The sequence below is a fragment of the Hylobates moloch genome, unplaced genomic scaffold (assembly GCF_009828535.3).
Source record: "Hylobates moloch isolate HMO894 unplaced genomic scaffold, HMol_V3 SCAFFOLD_21, whole genome shotgun sequence".
Lineage (NCBI taxonomy): Eukaryota > Metazoa > Chordata > Mammalia > Primates > Hylobatidae > Hylobates > Hylobates moloch.
In genome coordinates this window covers 51,007,226-51,023,084 of record NW_026652296.1, presented here as the reverse complement: position 1 = coordinate 51,023,084, position 15,859 = coordinate 51,007,226, and the positions used below count along the sequence as shown (strand labels likewise).

The 15,859-nt window shown below is 39.5% G+C and overlaps 1 protein-coding gene across 4 annotated transcripts in view; it reads left to right on the top strand.

Moving 5' to 3' along the window:
- SNAP25 (synaptosome associated protein 25) overlaps positions 1-15,859 on the top strand; it is an 88,440-nt gene that overhangs the window by 65,910 nt on the left and 6,671 nt on the right. For 2 of the 4 annotated variants that reach the window (XM_032142148.2, XM_058433271.1), the window contains exons 4-7: positions 175-223; positions 7,505-7,622; positions 11,272-11,397; positions 13,612-13,756. In XM_032142148.2, the coding sequence (XP_031998039.1) occupies positions 175-223; positions 7,505-7,622; positions 11,272-11,397; positions 13,612-13,756 (438 nt within the window). Of the gene's footprint in view, positions 1-174; positions 224-7,221; positions 7,340-7,504; positions 7,623-11,271; positions 11,398-13,611; positions 13,757-15,859 lie in introns of all 4 variants that reach the window. The other 2 variants (XM_032142150.2, XM_032142151.2) reach the window with 1 other exon arrangement.

Genomic DNA, 15,859 nt, shown 5'->3' with positions numbered 1-15,859 from the left:
CCATTCTTCTATCCCTCCATAACCCCTCAGGGCTCTTGTCATACTTCCTCCCTTTTTTCTTTTGGTCCTTCTTCATTTTCCATTTCTAGGGCTAATTGTCCCCTTACTGATTTCTCTTTCTCTCTTTTCTCTCTCTAACTCCTTTTCAACTTTGCTACCGTTATTGGAATGTAGAGTAAAGATGCTGGTATCAGGACTTTGGTTATGTTGGATGAACAAGGAGGTAAGTTCAGATTTCTTCAGTAAGAACAATTCCTCTTCTGAATAATGTGCATTTTAAAATTATTTGTGCATACGCAGATGGTCGCTTTGACATGTGTTACACACGTACACGAATATGAGGGTTCTAGATTTTTCATCTTGCTTTTTTTCTTTCTCTGTTGAAAAGATTGGTAAACGTATGGAAATGTTGAGGCGTTCTTCATGAGTGAATCAGTGATACCACTATCTCTGTTATATATGTTGGGGTAACAGAATTTTGAAGGCAAAAGCCATTGTTTGTTTTTTTTAAATGATAGTATTTTGGACAGTGTAAGAATTTTCTTATTATCCTTGCCCCTAAACTTTCCCAATAAATTTGGTTTTCTTCTTATAATATGTAGATAGAATGAGCATATGGCATATCATGTTGTCTACTTCTTTTGACCATCCCAATTCAGTATCTAGTAGTTTTGATTTTCAAGTCACTATGGGTATTTCTTAAATACCTGGGAGCTGTTTTTCACAGAATATAACCTGAGGGAAATTATCTGGAAAATAGAACATTGAACCAATTGCAACATTTGGCCTGTTTTAAAGATTATTACAGAAATGCTAGAAGCAAGGAAAATCAGAGAGCCAGCTTTTTAATATAGCATCTCTATACCTAACATGGAAACTAAAAAGGGTAATATCATCATTTTTCTTCATCTCAATGTATCTAGCCTTATGGTGAGATTGTACGTAATTCTAGCCACAAGTCAGTTACCTGATTCCGTTCTGAATTCTTATCATAATAAACAGATTTCTGCAAAGTTTTTTTCTTTTTATTCATACTTTGTAAAAGCATTAGAACATTTTTTGGAGTCATGGCTATTTTTTTGTAATGGCAAAGATGAAAATGTACAATGTATTCACAACACAGGAAACCTTAAATAAACTCTAAGCATAAATCTCAAGCTGTGGGGGAAGGTGCCTGACAGATAACAGAAAGAAGGCACTTCTAAAATTCAGAGAGCCCTTGCATATCAAAGAAAAGGGCAGCAACCCAAAGGAAAAATGGATGTAAAATAAGACGTCATCACAGATGTATGAAACTATGCTCTAATCACCAACAAGGACAAGATACCACTTTTTAGAGCAGACTGGCATAAATTTTTAAAAATGATAATAACCAGTGTTGTGAATATGTTGGGAAAACAGAAACTCTTATTCCACAGCTAGGCACTGTAGGCTGACACAAATGTCTTAAAGAATAATTTGATAATATCTTCACATTTTAAAGTGCACCCATCTTTGACCAAGACAGTCCACTCCTAGAATTTTACAGTGCAGATATACATTTACAGTTATATGAAGTAAAATGCATGTGGCTTACTCATAATAATGTAAGACTAGAAACAACTTAAGTATCTGTCGGTGGGGAGACCAACCCAATTAATTGTGGTACGGCCATAAAAGAATTGTTCTGCCACCAATATAATACATAAGGTAAATCTTTATTTACTGACTTCTGTGGAGTTGGGGTGGGAGCAGGAAGGGACTGGAGGAAGATACCTCATTTAGGGTCCCCTGGGTAGCAAATGCCAGGAGGCAATTAGAAGCAAAAGAGATTTATTGGGGAAACGTCTGTGATAGGTCAAGGGGAGAGTGGGCGGGAGCAGGCAGAGACAGCCTTCAGACTATGAAGCAGGTCTGACGCCTATAAAAGTAGATGGGTACTGCTCTGAGAAGCCCTCAGCCAGGCCGATGGGGAGCCCGAGAGCAAAGTTTGCTGATTAGAGGAGCCCTGTGTTGGGCAGAAATGTTCTAGCACTAGTAGCCCATTGTGCTCAGCCATTGGCTTGAAGCATCCCAGGAGGAGCCTGGCCTCAGGGTAAACACTGTGGCAGGCTGCATAGTTGCAGAGCTGGAGGCATCTGGCTGTCACATAAGGACTTTCGGTTTTACATTATTTATTTGTATTAAACTTTTTCAATAAATATATACCAATTGATTAAAAAAAAAATGGAGAAAAAAGTTTGAAAAAAAAGTTGAACATAAACCCCAACGTTTTTCCTTCAATTTTCCCAATACAAATTGTCAAAAGTTGTGCACAAATAACAAAGTCTATTAGAGTTCCATGTTGACGATATTGCAGTGGCAATGGAAGCCTTCAGAACTCCCCAAATGGGTTTGTTATTATTATGTGACTTGTTGGCTGGATCTGTGTAACAATGTCCCAGGCTTTGAAACTCAGGATGCAGCAAGTCATTGCTTTTAAAAAAATAACTAAACAACAGGTGCCCAATAGAGGAGTGGTACCTGATTTCCAGTGCAAAATTGAAACATATACACTCATTAGCAGTTTCACCTTATTGAATTTTTTAAGTTAATAATTTGTAACTTGATGTGGGTGGAAAAAGAGACATTGCAATGGAGGGTAGACTCAGGAAAGATTTAGAATAGAGCCTTTTCCCCCCAAACAATAAAGCACTGACATAAAGACATGGAAAAGAATATGTACAAACCTGGAACCAAAAAGAGAAAACATGAATAATAGGCTTACATGAGTGATAAATTGCATTGCACTTTGATGAAGAAAATCTAGAGATATAATTTGCTGAAATCTTCATAAAAATGCAAAAATATATATTCTTTAGCACAAATGATCTCCAGAATCACCTATGTATTATTCTCTGAGAAACAAAGCAGAATAGAATGTCTGTTTGACAGATTTCCCCATGAGACACTTAATGTTCTCGGCTAAGACATTTCAATTATGGCCATACCACAGTAAATGCTGAATTCCTCAATTAAACAAGGATAGACTGGGTTTTACCAGATGTGTGGTGAGTAGATAGACACTGATGAGAAACATGCAACTGTAAAACCCCCGAAAGTGGGTGGTTTCTGGCCGGTCTTAAATGGTACACATTTCCTTTATAGTATAATAGAAGCTTAGGACCTTTTTTTTTTTTAATTAGGCAGTAGGGACCCAGAAGGACCTTTCTAATTGACAGATGAGCATGTCAACAGCTACCTTCATTGCCATTATAAATGCATTTTAATTTTGCCTTTAATTGTTTAGATCAGTAACTGCTTTGAAATTTCTCTTCAGTTATGCTCTACTAATTTCGTTTATGCGTGAGCACCAAAAGTGTTGACTATTTCTACCTCACAGCAGCACGGGAACCTCAAGAAACAGCCATCCTTCTAAAGAACCATCTCAACCACTGTTGGGTCAGGCCAGGCCATTCCAGGTTGTCCAGTTAAATGATTGCACTAGGAAATTTCCTATGGAATTCTTGCTTTATACCCAGGTATCGGGAGACACCAAGGAGCACTGAGCATGACAACCAGCCCTGGAAACATACTGAGCCCTGGGACTTTCATTCCTCTAGAAAATTTGTCACCAAGGGAAGTCCCCAAATGACCTTGGCACTAATGTGGGCTTTTACCTGCATATCTCTTGTTCCTTTTGCTGGTCTTTGCTGAATTGTATGTCTGTTCTGATGCTGAAGATGTGACTCTTGGGAAAATCTCCTGGGATCAACTCCAAACTAAACAGTGAAATATTTGACTACTGTCTGACAGAAGAAAGACAAAGTAAATCCCTGTCCAGAGAGTCGGCTGTCTTAAAAGGTTCATGGCACTACAAGGTGGCATTTGAAAAACCATCTCTCTAGCTAAAGTTCACTCACCAATAACTGTTATGAATGACTAAGGCTGTACTTAGTCATGATAGCCACATAGGGCTATTTAAATTTAGATAAATTTCTATATGTTCATAAATGCTAAGAAAAATGAAATTCATAGAGGCAGCATCTTGTAACTGGATATACTCATGAAGGCTGCATACTAGATAAATAGTATTAATGCTTACTATTCTTCTACTGATTTTTTACTAGGTCGAGAATACTAAGGGCCCCATGTTGGCTTACTTAGGAGAGATTAGTAGAAATTTTGTTTCCACCAGTCATTGGAAAAATATTAATGGAAAACATTAATATAGATTCTTGAGGATCCTGTCATTGGTGGATCTATCACAAATATCCAGTGATCCAATATCATGGCAAAAGAAAGCCCAAGCTCTGGCCCCAACATATAGTGTCACCTACCTGAAGACCCCCTCCCTACTGTTATTCTCCTCCCAGCCCCCAAGAATAAACAGAAACCAGCCAGAAAACAAGCTTAGGGAGATCAAAAGCAGTCAACACTGGATGGTGCGTTGCATCAGCCTCAGAGATGCTGCTGTCCATCCCAGAATGAGATGCTTTTAAGCATTTCCTGAAAAGCATCTTCACAGAAATCACTGAAGTGCCGTGAAGTCCCAATATGCCAAACGTCTCCACAAACATAACTCAGTACACTCTAAAAATTAATATTATTGCTAGAATTTCTGCAACAAAATGATTCCACAATATTTTTTAAATTAAAGATTTGACTTAGAATTCATATATAAATGTATATTCAACTGATATTGATAGTTATAAAATAGTGTTCTGAATCAACTATTTTCCGAATAGTTTTCTGAATCAAATTCAGCTTCAGAGTTTTCTCTTTTAGTCAAAACTTTGCCAAATTAAGCTGGTAACCGATGGCAGAGCCCAGCTTTCTGAAATAAGGATTTAGACGTGCTTGTTTCTTTTTCCCTTTTTAATATCAATTATCTAATTCATGGGTCCAATACCTGTGCACCAATTCACATATATATGTTACCTCCTAATCTCTGGAAGCACAGTGGATGGGTCCCTAATATCTTGTCAGAGAGTTGATATTTTGGCCAAAAAAAAAAAAAAAATTGTCAACTTGCTTTGTAACTTAGGAGAAACTCCTCAAGAAGGACAGATAATTGCATATGTGTCCCCATGCCATAATCTATGCTTATTTCAGCTGTCATTAGCTGGGGGCAGCATCTCTCCTCCTGAGCCCAGATGCCTGCTGCAATCCATCTCAAGCTTGTACTCCCAGAGGCCATTAGCAATTACTCGATTGGGATTTGGCATCCCTATTGTCTGTACATATAATGGTTCTTCATCTGATGATGAGTTCCTTTCCCCACACCAGTCCCTGCACTTGAATATTTACCTTGATCTAGAGACTAATTTATTGCATTCTTAAAAGGAAACTGGAGTGAAATCCTTAGAAAAGAAAAACATCTTCTCGAATGTAGGGGATTGCCATGTGTGTGCGTGTATATATATATATATATATGCCCTTTTTAAAAATTTTTTTAATTGTAATTTTTATTTTTGGGATGCAGTTTCACTCTTGTTGCCCAAGCTGGAGTGCAATGGCACAATCTCAGCTCATTGCAACCTCCACCTCCCAGGTTCAAGCGATTCTCCTGCCTCAGCCTCCCAAGTAGCTGGGATTACAGGCGCATGCCACCATGCCCAGAAATTTTTTTGTATTTTTAGTAGAAACACGGTTTTACCATGTTAGCCAGGCTGGTCTCAAACTCCTGACCTCTGGTGATCTGCCCGCCTCGGCCTCCCAAAGTGCTGGGATCACAGGCATGAGCCACCACGCCCAGCTATATTTAGCAGATTTTTTTTTTAAAGCCGTCACTGTGCCTGTATTTAGTCAGCAAAAGTTCTTCTGCACTACCTTATTATCTCCTCCAGGTATTCGATGCTGGATAAACAACGAAATTTTGTTTTCACCTGTCATTTCAAAAGCATAGGAGAAATAGCAGATTCCTCATGAACTGAATTCTGTTCTTTAGCCTCATGAAAGAAAACACAATAGGCTTTTATTTTCCAAATTCACAGTCTGGCAGTTTGGGTCACTAGTGAATATATCTTAGTTTTTTTGGAAGCACAATTTCCACTGTATAACTTAATGTGAAATTGTGTTTGATGATGTATGCCCTTAGGCTGGAAATGTACTTATCAGTTGTATTGTAGGCATGCCTTTATTCCAGGAGGCATAGGCATGCATGCATGAAAATACAGATGAAAAGAGGAATGGAAATGTAATTAGGTTTTGTAATTAGACAGCCAAGACATCCATTGCTGCCTTCCTTGAATGGTCTTTTAAAAGCTGTTTTAAAAATCCTTTCATTGAACTCAATTGTTATCTCAATTTGGTGACACAATTCAAAAAAATTAATCAAGTTGGTATATGTAACCTTGGCGACCGAGAAGTATGATTCATTTTTATAACTATTGATCTATGTCTTACATACACTAAGGTCAGCTATGCTGGCAGCAGTGACACCATATTGTCCTATGTTCCAATTCATCGTCCTACTTCCAAAGAGACATTCATTCTCCCTGCTCTCTGCCTGGGCTTAGAGCATGCCCCCCATTATAGACTTGGAAATCAGGGGACAGAGAAGTGAAATCCCTTCCAAAACATTCATAGCAATTAAGTCATAGGATGAGAGGGGAATTGCAGTGTTCCAGGATTTACAGTGTTGCTGTGTGGATGTTACTCTTTTTTTTTAAACAGCTTTTATGAATCACATATGCACAATCAAGTGCAGACCATGGCTACCTCTGGCTAGACAGCCACTGCTAGGGGAAGAAAAGAGTTCCATACCCATTGCTTATGATTGCTGCTGCTGCTGTTGTCTCCAAAGAAGAAAATGGATTCTATTTTCTACCCTTATCTGGTTGAGGATGCTTAAAAACCAAAAGATGGAGATATTTTAAAGTTGAAGCAGATACTTTCTTTAGTAGCGTTAAATTGGAATGCCTAAAACATAAACTAACACCGTGTTTTTTTTCTCCTGGATTTCACTGGTGCCTGAGTAAGCGAATATGCTGTGCTGTTTTCCTGGACACTCAGAATCAAGCAGGCCTTCGACCCCATCCCATCATGTTTGAATTACAAAATATTTTGAGCATCATTTTGTTTGTTTCCTTCCACCCATACCTGTGTAGAGCAGCGGTAGCAGTCTTCAACAATGCATCCTCTTGGACAATGCATTGTAATATCTCTCTTTCAAATTCTGTTTCACATAGTCATTTCTCATGTTCTGTTGGAGACCCCCAAAAAATTCATTCCACACTGTCATCCCTTTGTCCTAACCAGAACAACTCGATCGTGTCGAAGAAGGCATGAACCATATCAACCAAGACATGAAGGAGGCTGAGAAAAATTTAAAAGATTTAGGGAAATGCTGTGGCCTTTTCATATGTCCTTGTAACAAGTAGGTACTGGGTACCAGCTCTAATCTGTGGCGTCCAGTTTTCTTTCTTTCTTTTTTTTTTTTTCTTTTTTAATGTCAAAGTGAATGTCTGAAGTTTTGTCTTTTTTTCTTTGTCCTTTTCCATCTGCTTCATTCTGTGGGGATAAAATACTTGTGTTTAATCAGAACAACTGGAACGCATTGAGGAAGGGATGGACCAAATCAATAAGGACATGAAAGAAGCAGAAAAGAATTTGACGGACCTAGGAAAATTCTGCGGGCTTTGTGTGTGTCCCTGTAACAAGTAGGTGCTGCCTGCCTGCCTGAAGCTTTGATTTCCCAAGGCCCATCTCCAAGCCTTGACAAGCTCATTCCTGCCAAGCTCATAGGCAGGATGAGCATGTGGCATGCAGAACAGATCAATACCGTCTCCAATGCATTCATCTCATAGCATAGATGATATTAGCAGGAGTTACTGTTGATGCATTAAAAATCAGGCATACTACAGTGAAAGCTTCACTGTCAGCAACTTTTATTGATGAACGTTTCAACATTTTCCAGAAAGTGTACCTTGAGACAGAGGCTAGCCTCAAGAAAGAGGCACCCAGGGAACTTCCTTTTCCCCAACCCCAAGAGTCAAAATTACAGATTTAGAAAAGGCTGCGGGTAAGTTTGGAAGATGAGAAACTCATATGTGAAGGTTTGATTTTTCCCAAAATAAAAGAAACAGGTAATTTGGCCCAGGGAAGCATTCTATAAATTAGAGAATATGACAGAGATTCTCCCTTTCTACTGCCCACCAGTTGCCAAATTTGGTCAATAGATGCTGCCGCTGCACCCAACACAGAGGCAATGAGCTCTTCAGCAAGAAGCGTTCAAGCCTTACTCAAATTGGACCCATCCCTCCCAAATTGTTCTCCTTGGAAGATCTGCCTGTACACTGGCTGAAATGTTGAAATGTGTAGATTTTGCATGCACAACGTCACAAAACATTCAACTGTTCTCAAGGTTCTGTAACGCTTTTTTGGAATGTAGCAGAAATGTGACATGTGGTTATAAAGGTTTGCAACGGAAGGAACCTAAAACTCAGGGTTCTGGAAGATTGTCTCATTTGACTAGTGGTGGAAAAAGAAATGCATGAGTGGATTGCCCAACATGCATTTGGAAAATTAAACTCCTTATCCAATCTCCCTCACCCCTCCCACCTCCCCCTTTTAAAAGAAGACTTTTTCCTAAAAGCTCTCCTGATCCTAGCTTTTAGAATAGAAATTGATGTCATTTTTAGCAGATTATATGACCATTCACATCCTTTAAACTTTGAGGCTGATTTAAAATATCCCACTTCCTGTTTAGGAGGGGGAGGGGCTCATATTGCAAAAAAATTTAAAAATTTTGCTTTTTAAAGAATGATCTACAGTAAAGCCTGATTAACTGGAATCTAGCTAACTGGAAACCTCAGCTGCATGCTCTTGCTCCCTTCCATTTTTAGCAAAAAAGAAACAAAGAAAAAAATCACATCAGAAATGTAAAATGGTTTTTCTTTCAGGGTAGTTTACATTGTCTCACTTAGTCTCCATCCTCCTGCAACTTCCACATCTATGAGGACCAAACAATAAGAGTTGATCTTCACAGAAAAGGCCATCAAGCAATCAATATAAATGATAACCAAGGAACGATTCAATCAGGTCTTCCACCTTAAGACTTTCAGGCAGGAAAGTGGCTCAGGAGTCTAGCAAAGATATTCACTCATCATCCATGAAACAAAACTTTCCTCCATGGCCCCACTGTTCATTAAGAAAGTCATATAATTCATCAAAAAAAAAAAAAAAAAAAAAACACCTCATTACCAAGCATTCCAGTTAGTCAAGATTTGACTGTATATTCCTTTCAGTGGCAACTTGCCCCCAGGTGAGATTTCCATCCATTTCATGATAAATTCCAACAGATACATTTTCCCCCCTTCATCAACTGTGTGTGAAGAAAGGGTGAAGGCAGGGTCCCCTGGGATGGATTCTAATGTTCTAATGAAATGATGGCTCCTACGAATTCCACTTTTGAGTGGTCACTAATTTCCTTAATGCACAAGAGACCCTAAACTAAGCTTCAAAGCTTGACTGAGGTGTTCCCTATTGTGTGTAAATAATGCTTTAAAAACCATGTGTCACAACGCAGTGGCTGGTGGTGCCCTGGACTCTCTGAGGGCTTCGCCCTGTCTCGGCATGTTTCAAGGGACGATGGTAGATGTACGGCAGTGATGTGAGTCTATGTGCAGCATTGTGGGTGCAGTGGTTTGCCTTCTTTCAGAAACGCATACTTCCCAGTCCTTTGACTTTGCCAAAGATGGTATAGCAGATATTTGACATAGCAGAAAACATCACAAAGTCCATATAACTTCTTTTAATCTGAGGAGGGAGGAGATGGGGAGTTGGAAAAATAAAAATTAAAAAAGCCAGACTCTAAGCCCTATTAAATTTAGTTTGGGGATCTTGTTTCATTGAATGGGTCCATGGCCCTTTGGTGCAATAAATTTTGACTGCACTAAGGCCTGCGGCATTATAGACTTGATTGTGGGAGTTGCTGAAATTCCATTGGTACAATTTTCCAGTTTGTCTCTAGGGTTGCTTGGTCCCCAGTCTGCAAGTATTAGAGCCAGTTTTAATAGATGGCTGTGGTCCTCTGGCGAAAGAAGAAAATAAAATGTTAAATTCCGGTGTCTTACAAAAAAAATGCGAAAATGGGACCAAAGAATGTCTCTTGTTTTTGGACTAAAAAGCATATGGTTTCTACTATGTAAAGAACCTAAAAACATCTTTGATTGCCTTTAATTACAACACTCACCAAAATATGCTGCACATGTTTCTATTGGGCACAATAGGTATGCCTGGATTTTAAGTTTTTCTCCAAGGCAGCTCAGTGAAATACAGCCCATGGAGACCATACCAGCATTAAACCACTCTCCTCCATTACGACCCCAGGATAGTTTAAAGTAGGAGTTTGTAAGCACTCTCTGCCCTGCCCCTCAGCCCAACAAAGAAGCTACCGAACCTGCGTTTCAAATCCTCACGAAGGCTATTACTGTCCTGCTAGTGCCTTTTTCGAGAATGGTCAACTTCTGGAGTAGTTTGGCTTAAATGAGAATGCTTCACTTTCTACTCATGCCTGTAGCTGGTGCATGAAGAAGACGTAGAGGGGTTTCCCTTTTTGGTGCTAGATGGCTTGTTCTCTCTTCTCTTTTCCTGCATTCATTTCACTATGCTTCTTTTACTTTTTGTCTCTGTGGACAAAGGTTTGTACATCAACTCTGGATGTATGGTGACTGTTTGGAAGTACCGATATATTATCTAATTCAAATCACTCTAGAGGCAACGCAAAGACCATCACTCTTGGCCAACCACCAATCCTTTATGTCCTTCATGGAGATTTGGAAATGTTAGTTCCACACGTGTTGGAAAAAAAATATTCCACAGGGATCTTTGCATGATGGTGTGTAAAAACTTGGTTGAGGATGTTTTCTTGATGACAGTGTGTTGCTGTGGTGTGATGTGCACACTCTACTTGGCAGTCTTGTTTTGTGTCTGTCTGCCAGTATGTTTTTCTGTGTGTTTTGTGTCTCCAAATATAATCACATCACTAAAATAGAACTAAATGTCCTCCAGCTACCTTAATCCTTGTCCAAAATCCAAACTAAACCACAAAACAAGCCCAAACAAGAACAACCTTGTGGACAAAGATTGCAGTCCATTGCAATGGACTCGATTGGAAGTGAAATGTTGAGTAGCTGAGGCATGGTGGTGGCCAACTGTTTGGGTCTGGATTATGATATATCGGTATTCTCTAATGCCTCGACTTAAAACTCATTCGCTTGGTTCGATTCTTCGCTTGAAGAAGTGACAATTGTTGAGAGCTTGCTCCTCCACCCCTGTGCCTTGTCACTCACCCTCTCTTTTGCATAGGCTTAAATCAAGTGATGCTTACAAAAAAGCCTGGGGCAATAATCAGGACGGAGTGGTGGCCAGCCAGCCTGCTCGTGTAGTGGACGAACGGGAGCAGATGGCCATCAGTGGCGGCTTCATCCGCAGGTGAGCCTCATGCAGCATACACTGCAGTGGTTCTCTATTGTCAAGTATAAACAACTCCAAAACTGAGTGGTTTTCTAAAAAACAACCATTTTATTGCTCATTAACGTACATACCGGGTGAGTGTTCTTTTCTAAGCCTTTCCTGGACCTTGCCTGGGTGGGGTGATCCAAGATGGCCCCATTCACTTGTCTGGTGGTTGGCTGGGGCTGTTGGTGGGGCACGTCTGTTCTTCTCCATGTGGCCTCTTCAGCAAGAGAGCCCAGGTTCCTTACATGGTGGTAGCAGCATTCCAAGGGGGCAAGCCTCAGTGCACTTATCAAACCTTTGCTTGCTTATCTTGTATTTGGCGGTTTCATTAGACAAAGCAAGTCACATGACCACATCCAGACTCAATGTGGCAGTAGACAGGCATCACATTCCATGAGTTTAATTGAATAGAGCTTATAAAAGAGACTACTTACAGAGGGGTGGGCAGGACTAATAACAAGGAATGGTGAAGCACTTCTGAGCTAGCAATAGCAGGAAGTTGTTACCACTATAGTCCCGGGGGACAGGAGAAGGAATGATTATCAGAACCCAGCAATAGTTACGACTGTGGGCAAGGAACTATCAGTAGAGAAATACAGCCACTACCAAAGCTAAGAGGGAGTGAAAGAGGGAAATAAATGCCGTAACCCTTCACTCCTCTTGCCCTGCAGTTTCATTGGCCATTAGTCAAAGCCTACTGAAAGCCAGAGGGTAAGAGAAGCTGAGTGATACAGTCATGAGGTCAGCTCCTGAGAGCACAGAGCAAAGAAGGTCCAAGAATAGATTTGGAGTGAAAATAGAGAATAATGAGCTTCTTATTAATGATTTATTTTGAAACCTAGAATCAAAAGCCAACTTAAATATCTATTTTTAAAAGTTCAAATTATGACTCAGGGGCATTTCCTTTAAAAAAAAAAAAAAAAAAACTCAAGTTACACACATCAGCCAATTCAGAACTCAGCTCTCCCTTTGCTCCCAGGGAAAGTAGCCCAAAGGTTCTCAAGCATGGCTGTACATTAGAATCACCAGGGGAGACTTTTTTTTCTTTTACTACCAGTGTTTGGGCCGAATCCACACCAATTGAACCAGAAGCTCTTGAAGTGAGACACAAGCACCTGTGGCCCATTAAAGCTCCTCAGGTGATTCTGATATGCACTCAGGGCCAAGCACCATCAAACTAGAAGTCTCATTAAATAAAATGATCATTTAAATAAAATTCTTCCCTACAGGATAAAGCTAGAAAGTTCTCCTTTAACTTTTTAATTTTCTCTGGCCTGGGCTGATTTTGAAACCATAATGAGCCAGTCTACATTGGGAGTTACCGTGGGGGAAGGATTTTAACCCTTCTGAATATTTTTTAGCTCAATACCGTATACACTAGGGAAATTCTGAAATAAGTACCTCCTTAACTTTCAAGTTGGACTGTGAAAAAATGTAATGTGTTTTGTGAGCCAGCTCCTTCCTCCCATTCCCACTCCACTCAACCTGAAACAATACTCTTTTGTCACGGTTTCAGTTTTTGACTCTGAAATCACCTATGCACCATGCCACTAAAAAACCCATGTTATTAATATATGAGTAAATAAAAATCATCTTGAACAAGTAGCTCTCCTTGGAGTTCCTGGGAGCAAGCAGGGTTAAGGGGCAGACTGTAATTATCATTACTCTTCCCATTGGTGTCAATCCCAAGTGTGAAAAAGAGATGAGCACAGAGACTCTGACTTAGCACAATAAGCTTTTTATTGTATTCTTAATTTGAGTCTTAGAAATTTTGAGACTTAATTTGAGTCTTAGAAATATTAAGAATATTCTTAGAAGAATACCGTTTCTAATTCCATCTTCGTGCTCTGACCTAAAGTCCTTTCAAGCAAAATGTTTTCATCCTTAAACAATAAAAATTGAAATAAACACATGAAGGGGAAACAACATAATGGAAGGAGCGAGAAAGTAGATAAATTAATCTATTTAATACACCTTCTTTAAGAATAGAAATTTAAGGGTTCAAAAAGCAATTTTAAACATTTTTTTAAATGTATGAAAGCTAAAATGTGTTTTTGTACTGGATGGAGATTAAACACAGATAAAGTTGATGCCCAGAGGACTACAGATTTCCACTATGCTTTGGGTCCTTGGTATTCAATATATTTTCCACCCTCTGTCTTCTAAAACTTGCTCTTTGGATCCCAGGGTAACAAATGACGCCCGAGAAAATGAAATGGATGAAAACCTGGAGCAGGTGAGCGGCATCATCGGGAACCTCCGTCACATGGCCCTGGATATGGGCAATGAGATCGATACACAGAATCGCCAGATCGACAGGATCATGGAGAAGGTGAGCACCTGGCAGTCAGCAAGTCACTACTGCGGGTCACTTCTGAAATGACCAACAGGAAGTGTGAAGGGCATAACAAGATCCTCAAAACATGACCTTGGATTCAGGCACACTGATAGCTGGAAATGTTCTTCATTTTCCAAGAGAAAAATATAGGACACAGCAACAGAATTGGAGTGAAAATAAGAGGGTCAAATTTAATCCAGCAAATATTCTCAAAGGCTCCTGTCAGCCAGGCATTGTGCTAGGCACTGTGGGCCATGTACACATGAGAAAGACACCACCCCTACTGCCAAGAAATTCACAGCCCATGGGAGGCAACAAGCCTCCAGATGAATTTTCTATCACTCAAAATATAATTCACTAAGAGATCCACAGATAAAATGCTAAACAAGGTTAGATAAGGAAAGATCTCAAGAGGCAAAGTTCGGGAAAATCTCAGAATAAGTTGACTTTGAATTGAATCTTGAAGGATGGTTAGTATTACTAGTTTGTCAAGTGGAGGTGGTGAAGGGATAGAATCAGAAAATGGGGGAAAGAATAGTCAGTTTAGCCAGGACATGATTATGAGCTTTGTTTTTATAAATGCCAAAGCTTTAATGATAATTCAAAAATATCCAGGTTCCATTTCCAGTTTAACAGTTCACATCCCCAGATCTAAAAACAGGGAATTTTATAGGATGAAACTGAGTTTCCAGACTTGGCTCTAAGATCCACCATGTCAACGTGGGCCATAAGAAAGACTGGAGGGAGTAGACTGGGAAGGGGTGGGTTTGGGGGCTTAAAATTAGAAAAGATTGGAAAGAAACACTGGAACGTTCCTATAAAGAGACCTAGGGCACCAAAACCTGATATTCTACAACACAGAACTCCGACATAATTTATATTTCCATGTTTCATGCCCTTTCCTCAGTCAGTAGGGTCTTGAATATTGATTACAAACTCTTATGTCCAAATGCTAAAAAGGAGAAATAGAGACATTTTAGATTTAATGATAATTGTACATCTATAATCTACTCAATGTGGGTAACTTATGTTGTGTGTTTATTCCCTGGGAGATGTTGAAGTTCTTTGTCTGATATCCTAAATTTTCTTATAATAATTCATTCCATTTTGGTGAGCAGAGAAGGATACTTTTAAGACTTTTAGAATCATAAGTCTAAATAGTAGTTTCTTGGTATGCAAGCAGCCTCCAATGACTTGAAAAAGGAGTAAGTAGGCATAAAGGAAACACTTTGTCCTGTTGTGTTGTACATACTCCATGTTAAAAATATCTGATTGCATATTTTGCCTGATCAGTATGAACTATGCAAACTTTGGTGTGGGTTGGCAAAGTACTTGTGCTTTGCTTACTTTTGCAAGTAATGGCATGCTTATCATTGTTAAGAAGGCTTTCATATGATAAAGCTTTTAAAGCTGTGTAAATCAATAGCTATTAGAATAATAATGAGAGTTTCAAAACTCACTAGATTCCACCATTGTGGAAGTCAGTGTGGCGATTCCTCAGGGATCTAGAACTAGAAATACCATTTGACCCAGCCATCCCATTACTGGGTATATACCCAAAGGACTATAAATCATGCTGCTATAAAGACACACGCACACGTATGTTTATTGCGGCACTATTCACAATAGCAAATAGTTGGAACCAACCCAAATGTCCAACAACGATAGACTGGATTAAGAAAATGTGGCACATATACACCATGGAATACTATGCAGCCATAAAAAATGATGAGTTCATGTCCTTTGTAGGGACGTGGATGAAACTGGAAAACATCATTCTCAGTAAACTATCGCCAAGGACAAAAAACCAAACACCACATGTTCTCACTCATAGGTGGGAATTGAACTATGAGAACTCATAGACACAGGAAGGGGAACATCACACTCTGAGGACTGTTGTGGGGTGGGGGGAGGGGGGAGGGACAGCATTAGGAGATATACCTAATGCTAAATGACGAGTTAATGGGTGCAGCAAAACAACATGGCACATGGATACATATGTAACAAACCTGCACATTGTGCACATGTACCCTAAAACCTAAAGTATAATAATAAAAAAAAAAACTCACTAGAGCCAACACAAGCTGACCTAACCCA